Here is a 15,942-nt window from a genome sequence, read left to right on the forward strand (position 1 = left end):
CAAGAGACACATCCCAACCTGGTTCTTCTTTTTCTTTTTTTGTGGCTAGTCCTGGGCCTTGAACTCAGGGCTTGGACACTGTCCCTGGCTTCTTTTTGCTCAAGGCTAGCACTCTGCCACTTGAGCCACAGCACCACTTCCAGCTTTTTCTTTATATGTGGTGCTGAGGAATTGAACCCAGAGTTTTATGTATACGAGGCGAGCACTCTTGCCACTAGGCCATATTCCCCACCCCCAAACTCCTCCTCCTCCTCCTCCTCCTCCCCTCCTCCCCCCTCCTGTTTAGGGGCCTGAACTCAGCCTGGGCACTGTGCCTGAGCTCTTTTGCTCAAGGCCAGCACTCTACCACTTTGAGCCACAGTGCCATTTCTGCTTATCTGGTGGTTAATTTGAGATATGAGTCATATGGCCTTTCCTGCCCAGGCTGGCTTTGATCCTCAAATCTTAGCCTCCTGAGTCACTAGGATTACAGGTGTGAGCCACCAGCACCCAGCTTTGTTCCACTTCTACCACCATCCATCACTCTGCTTACTTCCTGGAAATCCTGGGGCTTGATCTCAGGGTCTGGGTGCTGTCCTTAGGCTTTTATGTTCAAGACTAGTGCTCTACCACGTGAACCATAGATCCACTACCAGCTTTTTATTTTTGGTAGTTAATTGGAGATAAGTGTCTCATGGACTCTGCTGCTCAGGCTGGCTTCAAACCATGGTCCTCAGATCTCAGCCTCCTGAGTAGGTAGGTTAACAGGCGTGAGCCACTAGTACCCAGCAAGCCCAGGAGAAAACAAGATCCCTAGGAAAATGAGGTTCATTTTGAGGTTGGACAACAGGGAGGTTGGGGAGTTTAGCATAAACATCACTGTTTTATTTCATTTGGTTTGGGGATGAATTGAAAGTAGCAATTAAGAAGTGCTGTGAAGGCTGGGAATATGGCCTAGTGGTAAAGTGCTTGCCTCATATAAATGAAGCCCTGGGTTCGATTCCTCAGCACCACATATATAGAAAAAAGCCTGAAGTGGCACTGTGGCTCAAGAGGTAGAGCAAAAAGAATCCAGGGACAGTGCCCAGGCCCTGATTTCAAGGCTCAGGACTGAAAAAAAGAAAAAAAGAAAAAGAGTGCTGTGAGGACTTGGTAAGGAATCTGGGAAGGCGCAATATTTAAAGTAACCACAAGGAGGCAGCATGAGGAGACCATATCTCCAGTCCCATTTGCTCCTGTGTCCTGTCCTTAGGTGCTCTGATGAGGTTCTGAGAAGGAAGGACATTCAGCAGCAAGAAGGACCCTGTAGACTTGTAACCATAGCAGTGGCCTGCAGGGCACACAGGGTGGGCTTCCTGCTGGTTCTGTGGTGGACTCTTACCCTGGAGCACCCAATCTGCAACCTTATGTTGGAATCTTGGTTATAGCTACACAAATCAAGTTTACCTGTTTATATGGAAATCCAATCTGAAGGCTCACAGGGACTTTCCTGCCTGGGCTGAGTTTGAACCGTGATCCTCAGATCTCAGCCTCCTGAGTAGCTAGGATTACAGACACGAGCCACCAGTGCCTGGCTTTGCCCAAGCTGCTTAATGGTAATTTTGAAACATAATTTTCTACTCAGGAGACTCAGGTCTGAAGATTGTAGCTCAAAGCTAGTCCAATTAAGAAAGTCCATGAAACTCTTATCACACACACACACACACACACACACACACACACACACACACACACCTAGAAGTGGAGGAGCTATGGCTCCAGTGGTAGAGTGCCAGCCTTTAGCAAAAAAGCTATAGGATAGCATTCAGCCCCTGAGTCAAGCCCCCAGTACCCGCACAAAAATGAACAACCCACCCTCAGGAGCTTAGTTAAAATCCCTATGTTAAATCAGGGAATAGAGGTCGTATAACTCTGATTTGCAATCTGCTCATCACTGAATAACTAAGGGTCCTGACCTATGTGGACGAAGGGGGCAACCATGATCAGGGGCAGCACAAAGAAGTCAACAGGTTGAAGAGCGGTCCACGTCAGTGCCACTTTATTCAATAGGTAGCATCCTAGCCTTTTTCTTTCATCTTGCCTAGGTGTAAGTGATAAAGAACTTCCACCTTAGCACCGTTCACAAACAAACAAACAAACCCTCAGACAAAAGCAGATAAGGTTTGGTGTATCCTAAAAGAAAACTGATGAGTACATTGAATTTTTCTTCTTCTTTCTTTTTCAGAAAATGCATTTTTATTCTTTGTGCAGCTGAGTAAAAGGGAATGTAGAGGTCTCAGGAGAGAAATTGCAGTGAATGAAAGAGCAAAAGTAGAAAAGCTAGTCCCAAAGCAATTACTTCACAGCAAAGTTTCTTGGGGAAGCTGGGGTTTCAACCCAAGATCAGCCTCTAAGACTAAAGAACCAGAAAAATCCTTGTTCCGAGGCACATCTAGTCTTTCAGTTCAGGGCTGGAACACTGTGGAGATTAGAAACAAAATTATTCCACATAACAGATCCCTCTTGCTGTAAATCGCATGCCGAAAACATGATGATTTTATAAGATACTTATAATCCCAGTATTTGGCAAGTAGGCTGATCCCTAGTTTCAGGTCAGCCTTGGCTAGCAAGACCTTGACTTTAGTTTTGTCCAAAAGTTTATCTGGCTGGGCTCTGGTGGTTCACTCTTGTAATCCTAGCTACTCAGGAAGATGAGATCTGAGAATTGCTGTGTTCGAAGCTAGCCCAGCGGGAAGTCCTTCCCATCTCTAATTAGACACCAAAAAATCGGAAGTGGAGCTGTTACTCAAGTGATGGAGTGCCAACCTTGAGTAGAAAAAGCTAAGGACAGAGCCAGGCCCTAGTATCGGCATATGTGCGCATGTGCAAATACACACACACACACACACACACACACACGTATCTCAGATTTCTCAATGGGGTCAAATACTGCTGTTTCCCACACTTTCCAAAGGGCTGAGGCTGAGACAGAAGTTCAGGTCTCTGGCTCTTTTGTCATAGTCACAGCATGCACACAAAAAGACTTCAATTCTACAACCCAGCCCCTGGGGATAAATGAACACGCTTACCAACTTATCTAGGTGCTTGAGGAGCTGAAATGAAAAAAAAAGAGAGAGAAAGAAAGAGAATATATTCAACCATCAAGACTACCTTCAATAAGGAGAGGAACTTTTCCATCCCAGCCTCCCTGCCCAGCCCGACAAGGACCCGGGAGCCCAGGCTTCTCTGGCTGGGCCTGGGGGGCAGGGGAATCCTCCAGGGGCTTCCTCTTTCCCTAGAGGACAGCCTTGCTCAGGCTGGAAATCAGCATCTTCTCTAGAACTCTCCAGCGTTACAGTGCTCCTCTCTCATCCTTTCTCATGGAGATGGGGAGGAAGTCAGGGAAGCAGCTGGTTGGTTTCCTCACCTTTCTTGCTCCTCACGCGCATGATGCTGCCCACCGTAAGGAAGATGAGCCCTAGCACGAAGCCCCCGACGCCAGTCAGTGTCTTGCTGCGCGCGGAGTCAGACTGCGCCTCTGTAAAGAACAGGACACAGGGTGAGTGTCACCTCCACACCCCTCCTTGGACCTTGTTGGAGATCCTGGAACCCCATGTGGGGACCCCATGGACAAGACACTAAGAGGGAGATACTATGGAGAAGGAGATTTATTGGTTTATTTGGTTTGTTTTTTTTTTTTTTGTTTTTTTTTTGCCAGTCCTGGGCCTTGGACTCAGGGCCTGAGCACTGTCCCTGGCTTCTTTTTGCTCAAGGCTAGCACTCTACCTCTTGAGCCACAGTGCCACTTCTGGCTGTTTTCTATATATGTGGTACTGAGGAATCGAACCCAGGGCTTCATGTATATGAGGCGAGCTCTTTACCACTAGGCCCACATATCCCAGAAGGGTATATATATATATATATATATATATATATATATATATATATATATATATATATATATTCTTCCTCTTTCCTCCTCCTCCTCCTCCTCCTCCTCCTCCTCCTCCTCCTCCTCCTCCTCCTCCTCGTCCTCCATCTCCTTCTTGTCCTCCACCTCTTTCTCCTTCTTTTGTGACAAGGTTTTGTTACGTAGCCCAGGCTGGCTAGAGATTGTGATCCTTCCACCTCTGTATCAAATTGTTAGGATAACACATATGAACCACGTTGCCCAGTGGGATGGGATATATTTGATTGATTGATTGATTGCTGATACTGGGGCTTGATCTCAGGGAGTGGGTACTATTCCCTAATTTGTTCATTCAAGGCTGGTGTTCTACCACTTGAGCCACAGCTCTACTTCTGGACTACTCTGCTGGTTAATTGGAGATAAGAGCCTCATGGGCTTTTCTTATTAGGCTGGCTTCAAATCTTGATCCTTAGACCTGAGGATTACAGGTGTGTGCTACTGGCACCCAGTGCAGTATGTTTAGAAAGAGCCTCAAAATTCTACACTTAGTCTGGTGACCTCAAGGTAAGCAATGTGGATTCTGCCAGATCCTGTTCAAAATCATGCAGTATAGGCTACATGCTAAAGAAAGAGAATTGTTTCATTGTGTGAGGGAAATTCTGGAAACGACTGATTTCTAGATTTTCTGTGGAAGAGGAGAAATGCTGAATCCTCAGATGTTCCCAGGTAGTGACAGGCCTGTCTCCATCACCCCAGCAAAGACCCGCCCTCGGGGGCTGGTACAGAGACACAAATGTGTAGACATAAATATGGTCACAGTGTCACAAGCATGCAAAACAAGAGATAGGGAGTTGCCTGCTTTTCAAATGTGGGCTACTGGGCTGAGAATGTGGCTTAGTGGTAGAGAGCTTGCCTAGCATGCATGAAGCCCTGGCTCGATTCCCCAGCACCACATACACAGAAAAAGCCCAAAGCAGCGCTGTGGCTCAAGTGGTAGAGTGCTAGGTTTGAGCAAAAGAAGTTCAGGGACAGTGCCCAGTCCCTGCTTCAAGCCCCAGGACTTTGCAAAAACAAAAACAAAAAGATATAGGCTATAGGATAGTTGGGGTAGCTCACTCCACTCCATGGTGACAGGACGGTCCAGGCTGGGGTGCACCACGTGGCAGGTGTAGACATCTCCCTGTTGGGGGGTCATTTCCAGCATCACCGTGATCTGGAAGGTCCAGTCTCCATTGTGTACCAGGCCTGTGGACACCACCCCATCCTCCTCCTCCTGGTCACCACGGAACCATCTGACTTCAATGTTTCCTGGGTAGAAACTTGTCACGTGGCAGACAAGCATGTCGTGGTGCTCCAGGGACCCCTTTTTGGAGGGTGACACGTGTACTTTAGGCTGGACTAGAAGTGGGACAGAAAAAGAAGTGCCATGAAGATGATTGTTTCTCAAGTGTTTTCATAAGGAAGTATTTCCTAGATTTATGACATTAACATCTTAACTAGAGTGCAAGTGGTCTTGAAAAGATCTTTAAATGTAATATACAATCCTTAATTACGTAGTAAAGATGAGGAAGGTTAGGAACAAGACAAAAGCAACACTCTATGCCCTGTCCAGCAGAAAGTGTTAAGTCCAAGCCATTGTAACAGTGTTTGTTTTTGTCTTTCTTGGTGTGTTTGGTACCAGAGTTTCAACTCAGGCCTTTGATCTTTTAGGTAGTTACTTTGGCAGTTGAGCCTCTTTTTTTTTTTGGCCTCGGTTTTAAATTTTTAATTAGTTATTTTGGTGCCATTATTGGGGCTTGAAGTCTGGGCCTGGTTGCCGCCCCTTAGCTTTTTCACTAAAGGCCAGCAATCTACTGCTTGATCCAAAGCTCCACTTCTGGCTTTTTACTGGTTAATTTATGGTTAGAATGTCATGGGGGACTGCCTGGGAATGTGGCTTAGCGGTAGAGAGCTTGCCTGGCATGCTTAAATCCCCAGGTTCGATTCCTCAGCACCACACATGCAGGAAAAAGCGGCAAGTGGAGCTGTGGCTCAAGAGGTGGAGTGCTAGCCTTGAGCAAAAAGAAGCTCAGGGACAGTGCTCAGGCCCTGAGTTCGAGCCCGCGTGGTGACACGCTCGCATCCATGCACATACACAGGCACACGCAGATTCACAATCATGTCTCCATCTGAGCAGGGCTTCTTAAGCTCTGCCGCGTTGCGTTGTTGGCTTGGCGCCCTGGCAGGTTCCCCTTCGCCCCCTTCCCCGCGGGGGGGGGGCCGGGTGCGTGCAGGGTGAGCGGCCGGCGACTCCTCCCCTCCGCCTCGGCTGACCCCGCCGCCCCGCCCCGCGCTCACCCCGGCGCTTCAGGGTGAAGCCCTCGTCCAGCTCGTAGTTGTGTCTGCACACGGTGTCCACCACCGCCCGCTTGCTCTCCACGAGTCCTCCTGGCTGTTCCAGTACTCGACGGTCGACCGGCCCAGCGCGGTCACCGCGATGAACTTCCCGACGTCGCTGTCGAAGCGCGCGTACTCCTCGCGGTTGTAGATATATCTCTCCAGAAAGCGCTGCGTCCCGTTGAACGCGTAGCACTCGTCAGTCCCAGATACACGTAATTCTCTGCCGGGGTCGGGGGTGGGGGGCAGGGGCGGGAGAGTGAGCCCCGCGCCACGCCACCCCAGGACCCAAACGCTAAGTCCCTGGGCCCGCCCCCACCCCAGGGCCCCACCTGCCTCCTGCTTCTGCCCTGGTTACTCCCAACCCCCCCTCCATTCCCGCCCCCCCCCCACCTCCACCCCTACCCAGACATCTGGTGACCTCCCACCCGGGGGCACCCCTTCCCCTTCGCCTGATGGGTCCCATTGCTGTGTCGCAGGACCCAGTACCCGTGGACACCCACCACCCCAACCCCATGCTTTAATGACGGTGCTGGGCAGTGGCCATTCCACTAGAATCCTCGGAGGTGAGCCTCAAATACCCTCATTTATCTGTCTATATTTTATTTACTTACCTTTATCCTTATATCTATTTAATCTGTCTATTTAATGCCCATCCTGAGGCTTGAACTCAGGGCCTAGATGCTTTCTCTTAATTTTTCACTTAAGGTTAATAGGCTCTACTAGAGCCATAGCTCCATTTCTGTTTTTCTCTTTTTTCTTCTGGTTAATTGGCAATAAGAGTCTTAAAGTCGGGCTGGGAGTATGGCCTAGTGGCAAGAGTGCTTGCCTCCTACAGATGAAGCTCTGGGTTCGATTCCCCAGCACCACATATATGGAAAACGGCCAGAGGGGGCGTTGTGGCTCAAGTGGCAGAGTGCTAGCCTTGAGCAAGAAGAAGCCAGGGACAGTGCTCAGGCCCTGAGTCCAAGGTCCAGGAGTGGCCTTAAAAGGAAAAAAAAAAAGTCTTAAAGTCTTTCCTATCTGGGTTGGCTTTGGCTTTGAACCTTGGCCCTCAGATTCTAAGTAGCTAGGATTACAAGCATGAACCATGGGCATACCATTTTTTTCTAATAGTGAGCTTTGTGATCATAGGCAAGTTACCACACTATGCTGGACCTCCGCTTTCTCATCTGGCTGTGTAATATGACTGAATGCTGAGGGGTGACTCGGTGGTCTTTGGCATAGAGTGCGCACTCTACGGAAAAAGGTAATTTATTTTACCAGCAGTGGGGGAGAGGTAGTAATCTACTGGGGAGGGGCCCCCAATGGGAGGGGCAGAATTCTAGCAGAGGGCCCAGTCCCTGGGGCAGAGAAGCTGCTGGCACAGGAGGAGCTGGGGAAAGCAGAAAGGTGCTGTTGTCAGTACCAGGAGTTTCTGCCTCACTCTGCCAATCCTGAAACCAATTATCACCTCATCCATGAAGCCTCCCTGTGGCCTCTTTCCTACAGCCTCATGTTCTGCCTTCTGTGACAGTATCCTGAATATACCTCAACTTGCTCTTGTTTTACATGCTGGAAATGTAGTCTTTTCCTAACACTTCATTGAAGGTTGGTGTAAAGAAAGGCTTTTTAGGCCATGTGTGGTAGTTCAAGGCTATAATCACAGTTACTTAGGGAAGGGAAGATCAGAAGGACTGAGGCTCAAGGCTAGCCCGTGCAAAAAGTTATGGCAACCCCATCTCAACAACAACAAAAGCCTAGCTGGCCTTGTGACTCAGGTAGTAGACTTGCATAGTAAGTACAGGGCCTTTAGTTCAAATCCCAGTGATGCCAAAGAAGAAAAGAATGAGCTTTCTCTTGGGGGGTGGGAATGTGGTAGAGTGTTTGCCTAGCATGCATGAAGCCGTGGGTTCAATTCCTCACTACAACATAAACAGAAAAAGCCATTGTGCTGTGCCTCAAGTGGCAGAGGGCTAGCCTTGAGCAAAAAAAAAGCTCAGGGACAGTGCTCAGGCCCTGAGTTCAAGCCCCAGGACCAGGAGGAAAAAAAAAGCCTAGCTGAACTGTAACTGTCATCCCAGTTAGGAGACAGAGACAGGAAGATCCAATTTAGGCAGACCTGGGAAAAACACTTGAGACTCTATAAAAAACAAACAAACAAACAAACAAACAGGGGCTGGGGATATGGCCTAGTGGCAAGAGTGCTTGCCTCGTATACATGAGGCCCTGGGTTCGATTCCCTAGCACCACATATACAGAAAATGGCCAGAAGTGGCGCTGTGGCTCAAGTGGCAGAGTGCTAGCCTTGAGCAAAAGGAAGCCAGGGACAGTGCTCAGGCCCTGAGTTCAGGGCCTAGGACTGGCAAAAAAAAAAAATCCAGCAATTTTGCACATTTCTATTGTTTCTGAATATTTTGGAGCATGCTCTGTTTGGGGGGAAATTAAGGCAGCATGATGTTTTTTAGGCTTCACCTTTTATCTATTGTTCAACCCCAAGAACAAAAGGGAAAAGAAAGACAGGGTTTCTAGCTTGAAAATGTATCTTTTCACTTTGGAAACCTGGCTTTTAGCTGAGAATGCAGTTCAGGGGTAGAGCACTTGCCTAGCACAGCAAGACCCTGGGTTCCATTCCATGCACTGCAAATAATAGCAACAATATGAATAATAACTATTAGAAAATGTTTTCCAAACATGGGTGTGGAAAGTCTGGAGCGTGAAAGACATGGAATGTGCCTTGATCAATAGAACTTATCACAGCAACTGAGGCTGGACTTCCATAGTTCCTAGAAGCATGATGAGTGGAATTTTTATATAAAGAAACAGTGGTCTTTCTCATTTGCTGCCATCATCAGTATCTGATAAATAATATGCATACAGAAGAAACAGCAATTTTGGGGCTGGGAATATGGCCTAGTGGCAAGAGTGCTTGCCTCGTATACATGAAGCCCTGGGTTCGATTCCCCAGCACCACATACACAGAAAATGGCCAGAAGTGGTGCTGTGGCTCAAGTGGCAGAGTGCTAGCCTTGAGCAAAAGGAAGCCAGGGACAGTGCTCAGGCCCTGAGTTCAGGGCCTAGGACTGGCAAAAAAAAAAAAAAATCCAGCAATTTTGCACATTTCTATTGTTTCTGAATCTTTTGGAGCATGCTCTGTTTGGGGGGAAATTAAGGCAGCATGATTGTTTTGTATAGGCTTCACCTTTTATCTATTGTTGTTGTTGTTGTTGTTGTTGTTGGTGGTGGTGGTGGTGTGTGTGTGTGTGTGTGTGTGTTTGTCCTGATGCTTGAACTCAGGGCCTGAGCACTGTCTCTGAGGAGTTTTACTCAAGGCTAGAGCTCTAACACATGAGCCACAGATCCACTTCTGTTTTTTTTTTTTTTTTTGAGTAGTTTATTGGAGATGAGAGTCTCATGGGCTTTCCTGCTGGCTTTGATCCGTGATCCTCATATCTCAGCCTCTAGAGTAGCTAGAGTTACAGGTGTGAGCCACCACTGCCCTCCTTGTATTCCTTCTTTTTGGTCAGTCCTGGGGCTTGAACTCAGGGCTGAGCACTGTCCCTGGCTTCTTTTGCTCAAGGATAGTGCTCTACCTCCTCAGCCACAGCGCCACTTCTGGCTTTTACTGGTTATGTGGTGCTGAGGAATTGAACCCAGGGCTTCATGCATGCTAGGCAAGCTCTCTATCACTATGCCATGCTTGTATTCTTTTTTACTTTTTTTCCTTGAATAATTACTTATTTACTGTCAAAGTGATGTACAGAGGGGTTACACTTTCATATGTAAGGCAGAGGGTACATTTCTTGTACAATTTGTTACCTCCTCCCTCATTTCCCCCTCCTCCTCCCCCTCTCCCTCTTTCCCCATGAGTTGTTCAGTTGGTTTACACCTAATGGTTTTGTAAGTTGTATTCTTTTTATACTGTCAAATATCTGGACTTAGCCCTCAATGAAATTTTCCTTGTAAGTGGATGAACGAGCTAATAAAAATGATGTATCTGAACCAAAAGAGGGAGCTCTAAGCAAATTTATTGAGAGAGGGAGAGAGAGAGAGAGAGAGAGAGAGAGAGAGAGAGAGAGAAAGTTGGTCATGGGCTTTGGACTCAAGGCCTGGAGTGCTGTCCCATCTGAACCATAAGAGGGAACTCTAAGCAAGTTGTGTGTGTGTGTGTGTGTGTGTGTGTGTGTGTGTGTGTGTGTGTTTGTGTGTGGTTGGTTATGGACCTTGAACTCAGGGTCTGGATGCTGTCCCTGAGTTCTATTTGATCCATAGTTCTACTTCTAGTTTTCTGGTGGTTAATTGGAGATGAGTCTCATTCACTTTTTACTGCCTGGGCTGGCTTTGAACTATGATCCTCAGATTTCAGCATCCTGAGTAGCTAGGATTACAGGTGTGAGCCACCAGTGCCTGCTGTATTAGATGTGTTTTCAAGCCAGGTCCTGAAGGCTCACTCTTGAAATTCTGGCTACTCAGGAGACTGATATCAGAGGATCACTACCTAAAGCCTTGTTAAAATGTCCAAGAGACTTCATTTGTAAAATAACCAACAAGAAGCAGGACTTGAGGTATGATCCAAGTGGTAGAGTGACACCCTCTATCAATGAAGAAGAGTGCTAGACCCTGAGTTCAAGCCCCAGTACTGACACATAAAAAAAGTATTTTTAAATTAGCAATTGGTCACTTTCTTAAAAAGGGTATCATAAGAAGCCCTTGCCTGTGACTTCTGAACTCTGGAGGCTGAGACAGATTTAAAGCCTGAGGCCAACTTGGGCTCCATGGTCAGATCCTATCTCAAAACAAAAACAAAAACAAAAAAACAAGCAAACAAACCCCACCCAAAGGGTAGAAAAACTTTGAATGCCAGATCCCATCACCCACGCAGCTCTGAGAACACGAGTCACGTACAAGGGTAGTGGAGCTGCGTGCATTGACATAAGGTGCTCACCAACTGTACACCATGACTGAGAGGAAACTGGGGAAGGTTAAAGCCACGGGCCTGGAGCCCAGAGCCAGAGCTACCGTACCGGAGAGCCTTTCCTAGAAAATGGACCTGGAATTTTCAGGTGCAATAAGGGGTGATCCTTTGTACATCAACTGTTGTTTTTTGGGTGGGAGGGGAGGCTAGTCCTGGGGCTTGACCTCTGGACCTGGGCTCTGTCCCTGAGCTTCTTTTGCTCAAGGCCAGTGCTCTACCACTGGAACCACAGCACTACTTCTGGTTTTTTGCTGAGAAGTTTATTGGAGCTAAGATTCTCACAGACTTTCCTACCTGGGCTGGCTTTGAACTGTGACCTCAGATCGCAGCCTCCTGAGTATCTAGGATTATAGGTATGAGCCACTGCTACATCACAGTATTAATAAGAAGAAGAAAGAGGAGAAGAAGGAGACAAAAGGGGAGGAGGATGGAGAAGGGGAGGAGGAGGAGGAGGAGGAGGAGGAGGAGGAGGAGGAGGAGGAGGAGGAGGAGGATGAAGATTATTTTTTAAAGGAGGGGTGATTTGATGCTCTCTCTGTGCCAACAGTGAAGACCAGAATAACTGGCTCATCAGGAGCTTCTGTCCTACCTGAGTCCCAGGAGAAGCTGCAGAGCTGGTGGCAGAGGAAAAGGGGAAGGAGGGGGTGTGGGGGTGTTTGGTCTCAAGGGCGTCAGGAAAGCCTCTAGTCTTCAGTTTCAGTGCTAAGCAAGATGGCTGGCTCAGAGGCCCCCAGCTGCCTCCTCTGTTGAGGCTTTTCCCAGAGCCCTGCGTCTCCACCCATCATTCCCAGCCCTGGATAGTGGAGATATTGCTACCTCTTCCAGCCACCTGCCTTACCTTACTTCCCTGCCTTGCTTTGAATGTGTATCCTGCAAATTGTCCTTGTTTCTCTTCCTCAATTACCAATAAATGAATGCTTTTCAATCTGAAACTTTTCTTTGGTATATATGTACACACACACAAACACACACACACACACACAATTATTATTACTGGGTATTGAACCCAGGCCCTCATATTTGCTAGGCAGTCACTCTTACCACTTTATACCTTTCCCTTTGTTTGTGTGTGCCAGTCTTGGGACTTGAACTGGGGGCCTGGCAATCCACCCTCCCCCCCCCCCATTATGGTGTTCACTCCCTTTCTGTAGTCTGCACCATCTCTGTCATTTCCTCCATACCCTCCCTGCTTATCCCCAGAGGCTGGAGCCCTGGGTCCCCGCCCTCACCTGCTGGTGGCCATTGTCTAGGCTTTGTCTCCAGGACCCTTCTTCCCCTCCACACCTCCCTGCTTTCCAGGACTTGGAAGGCCTGAGCTGGCTGCTAGTTGGTTGTCAGCACCTCTGATGGCCCAGCGCCAGTGTTCCCTCCTTTCTCAGGGAGAGGACCTGACAGAACAAGAGAGGCTTTGAGGGCTTGATTCAGGAGGTTCAAATCATCACCCCTGAATAATGAGGAAGAGAAAGACAGAAGGGTGTGGAGGGTGTCTAAAAGAGGACACCTATGAAGCACAGATGAAGGCAGTGTATAACGAATTGAGTTACCTTCCAGGCTTCCTCCTCTGGGGTGCACATTTGCCTTAGACAATTAAAAAGTGTTCTGAGAGAAGTGGAGTCTCAGAAGTTGTGACATAACACTCACCATGAGAGGGCAGCAAAAGGAAGAGCTCTCTCCCCAATTCCTCCTCCCAAGGCTGTTTGACCTTTCTGCACATCACTACACACCCTCAGCTCATCCTGCCTTGCTATAAATCGCAGTTTGGCCAAGCACTGGTGGCTCATGGCTGTAATCCTAGCTACTGGAGGCTGAGATCTGAGGTGCTTGGTTCAGAGTCAGTCTGGGCAGGAAAAAAATTAACTACTAACTAAACTACTGGGGCTGGGGATATGGCCTAGTGGTAAAAATGCTTGCCTCCCACACATGAAGCCCTGGGTTCAACTTCTCAGTACCACATATATAGAAAAAGTCAGAAGTGGTGTTGTGGTTCAAGTGTCAGAGTGGTAGCCTTGAGCAAAAAGGAGCCAGGGACAGTGCTCAGCCCTAAATTCAAGTCATGGGACTGACAATAATTAAATAATTTAATTCACCACTAAAAAGTCAGAAGTGGAGCTGTAGATCAAAGTAGAATTCTAGGGCTGGGAATATGGCATGAAGCTCTTGGTTTGATTCCCCAGCACCACATACATGGAAAACGGCCAGAAGGGGCGCTGTGGCTCAAGTGGCAGAGTGCTAGCCTTGAGCAGGAAGAAGCCAGGGAAGGTGCTCAGGCCCTGAGTCCAAGGCCCAGGATTGGCCAAAAAAACCAAAAACAACAACAACAACAAGAAAAAGTAGAATTCTATCCATGAGCACAAGAGCTCAGACACAGTGTTCCGGCCTTAAGTTCAAGCCACAATATGTGTGTGTATACACATAAGTATGTACGTGTCTATATACAGATGTATAAACATATACAAATATATACATGCACCTATATGTATATGTGCATATGCAATTTTGTTCTAAGAAGTGCTAGTGAAGTTCTAGGAAGGCTGAATGAATCACTTTCAACAGGAACCACATCCTGTTGTATCCCCTTGCGCTAAGTCTTGCCATCCTTGTCTGAGGGCTTGGGCTCCTATTTGTTCCAGGGAGCAGAGGTCACGCTCCCTGAGCACTGAATCAAGAGAGTGATCTGTCTCAAGACTGTGATACAGAGACAATGAACCCCAAAAGGCTAGCCCTGCTGATCTCTGTCTCTGTTTCTCTGCCTCTCCCCGCCCCCCCAACGTTTGTAATTTTCTTCCCCAAGGGGTTTCCAGACTACTCAGCTCATGATTCAATACAGGATACAGATACAAGCATCCCCTGCCCTTGTCCCTGTCACCTCTCCTGTGCTCTCTCTGTCTTGGAGAAAGAGAACAGATTGGCTAGATAGCAAACAAGAAGTGGACCTGACTCTGTACCTGGGAACAAAAGGCAAAGCAGGAAGGCAGGACCCCACTTCCTCTCTAAGTCTGGTTCCTCAGGGAGTAGGCTCCTTGAACAGGCCCCACCCCCACCCCAGCAGCCACTTTGCTCTCACCTGGAGTTGCCCTGCTCCAGACCATGGAGTTGCTCCACAACACCAGAAACCCCATCAGAGTGACTGGCCAGGGAGCCTTGGGGACCAGAAGGGCCATCTTGGAGCTGGAAAAAGCTACTGCCACGGAGAAAGTAGCAGCCAGGGAATGGAGAACTCAATAAATGAAGATTCTGGGTGAAATAACAGAGACCATGAGTTTAGTAATCTCCTGTGACTCTAGGATTGGGCAGGCGCTGAGAAGGGAACCAATGGGCAGAGAGCTTTGTATGCATCACTACTCACTAGGCAGATGGTCACTGTGAGAGGTCTGACAAATTAGTGTATGATGCACTGAAAACGGCAGAGAGAGTAATATTTAATTTAACCACCTAGATGAGTCATGAAGATTCAGTGGAATATAGATGTATATATACATATGCATACATAAATACTTATATGTGTGTGTGTGGAGAGAGAGAGATAGAGAGAGAGAGGTTAATGAGATGTTACTCTATAAAAGAAAAGAAAACAATACTTTGCTGTATATGATTAGGGAAATATTTAACTCTTTAATATCTCAAATCATTTAACTTCAGATTATAATTGTGAAGCACTAAAATAGCATCTTTCTCTACTAATCTGTTAATAATTTCTATTTATACAAGTAAAGCTACCAAAAATAATGAAAAATATGGATAGGTTTCACTTTTTACACCAAATATCAAGAACTTTGCAAATTTGCCCATACAATAAAAAATCTTTAGGGTTTTGTTGGTACTATAAAGGTGATATACAGAGGGATTACAGTTATGTAATTCAGGTGAAAAACACATTTTTTTCTTGGGTTGGGAATGTGGTGTAGCCATAGTGCTTGCCTAGCATGCAAGAAGCCCTCATAAACAACAACAACAACAACAACAAAACAAAAACCTCAAAACACTAGATCTCAGAACAATAATGGTGAATGAAAAATGTAATGAAAGTGAGCGTGGGGATGTAACAAGATATAAAGTTTCAAGTAACTGAATGAAATATAAACATTTCTTTTTACATCTCTTTTTCTAGCTGAAAGCGCCCTGTGGCTCGGATTTCCCCAGCCATGCTGGCTTCTGGAAACGCTCCTTCCAGTGTTGTGTTGTTTTTTTTTTTTTTTTGCCTGTCCTGGGCCTTGGACTCTGGACCTGGGCACTGTCCCTGGCTTCCTTTTGCTCATGGCTAGCACTCTGCCACTTGAGCCACAGCGCCACTTCTGGCCTTTTCTATATATGTGGTGCTGAGGAATTGAACCCAGGGCTTCATGCATGCCAGGCCAGCTGTCAACCACTAAGCTACATTTCCAGCCCCCAGTGTTGTCATATATATATATATATTATTATCAAACTGAATTACAGAGAGGTTACAGTTTCATACATTAGGCATTGGATACATTTCTTGTACTGTTTGTTACCTCTTCCCTCATTCCCCCCTCCCCCTTCCCCCTTCCCCTTTCCCCCCCTTCATGAGTTTTTCAGTTCATTTACACCAAACAGTTTTGCAACCCAGTGCTGTCTTTACCCAGCAACAGGGAGCGTCATCTTCATTATTTGTCTGATTGGCTAAGCACAGCTATGCTAATTCCTCCCCACCCTTTTTGGCTATTTTCAGACTCAAAGGCCAGAATTTCAGAGCTCTTGTCTGTCCCTTTCCTAACCCAGTTCCTCA

The 15,942-nt window shown here is 47.1% G+C and overlaps 1 protein-coding gene across 1 annotated transcript; it reads right to left on the reverse strand.

Annotated features, from left to right (window-relative positions):
• Positions 1–2,000: 2,000 nt before the first annotated feature.
• LOC125353511 (HLA class II histocompatibility antigen, DP beta 1 chain-like) lies at positions 2,001–15,342 on the reverse strand. Its single transcript, XM_048349215.1, is given in 9 exon segments — positions 2,001–2,437; positions 3,048–3,071; positions 3,386–3,496; positions 4,985–5,266; positions 6,206–6,289; positions 6,292–6,467; positions 14,263–14,432; positions 14,545–14,569; positions 15,293–15,342. Coding segments are annotated over 8 exon segments (918 nt in total). The 3' UTR covers positions 2,001–2,437; positions 3,048–3,051.
• Positions 15,343–15,942: the final 600 nt, after the last annotated feature.

This window comes from Perognathus longimembris, chromosome 6 (assembly GCF_023159225.1).
Source record: "Perognathus longimembris pacificus isolate PPM17 chromosome 6, ASM2315922v1, whole genome shotgun sequence".
In the NCBI taxonomy this organism is placed as follows: domain Eukaryota; kingdom Metazoa; phylum Chordata; class Mammalia; order Rodentia; family Heteromyidae; genus Perognathus; species Perognathus longimembris.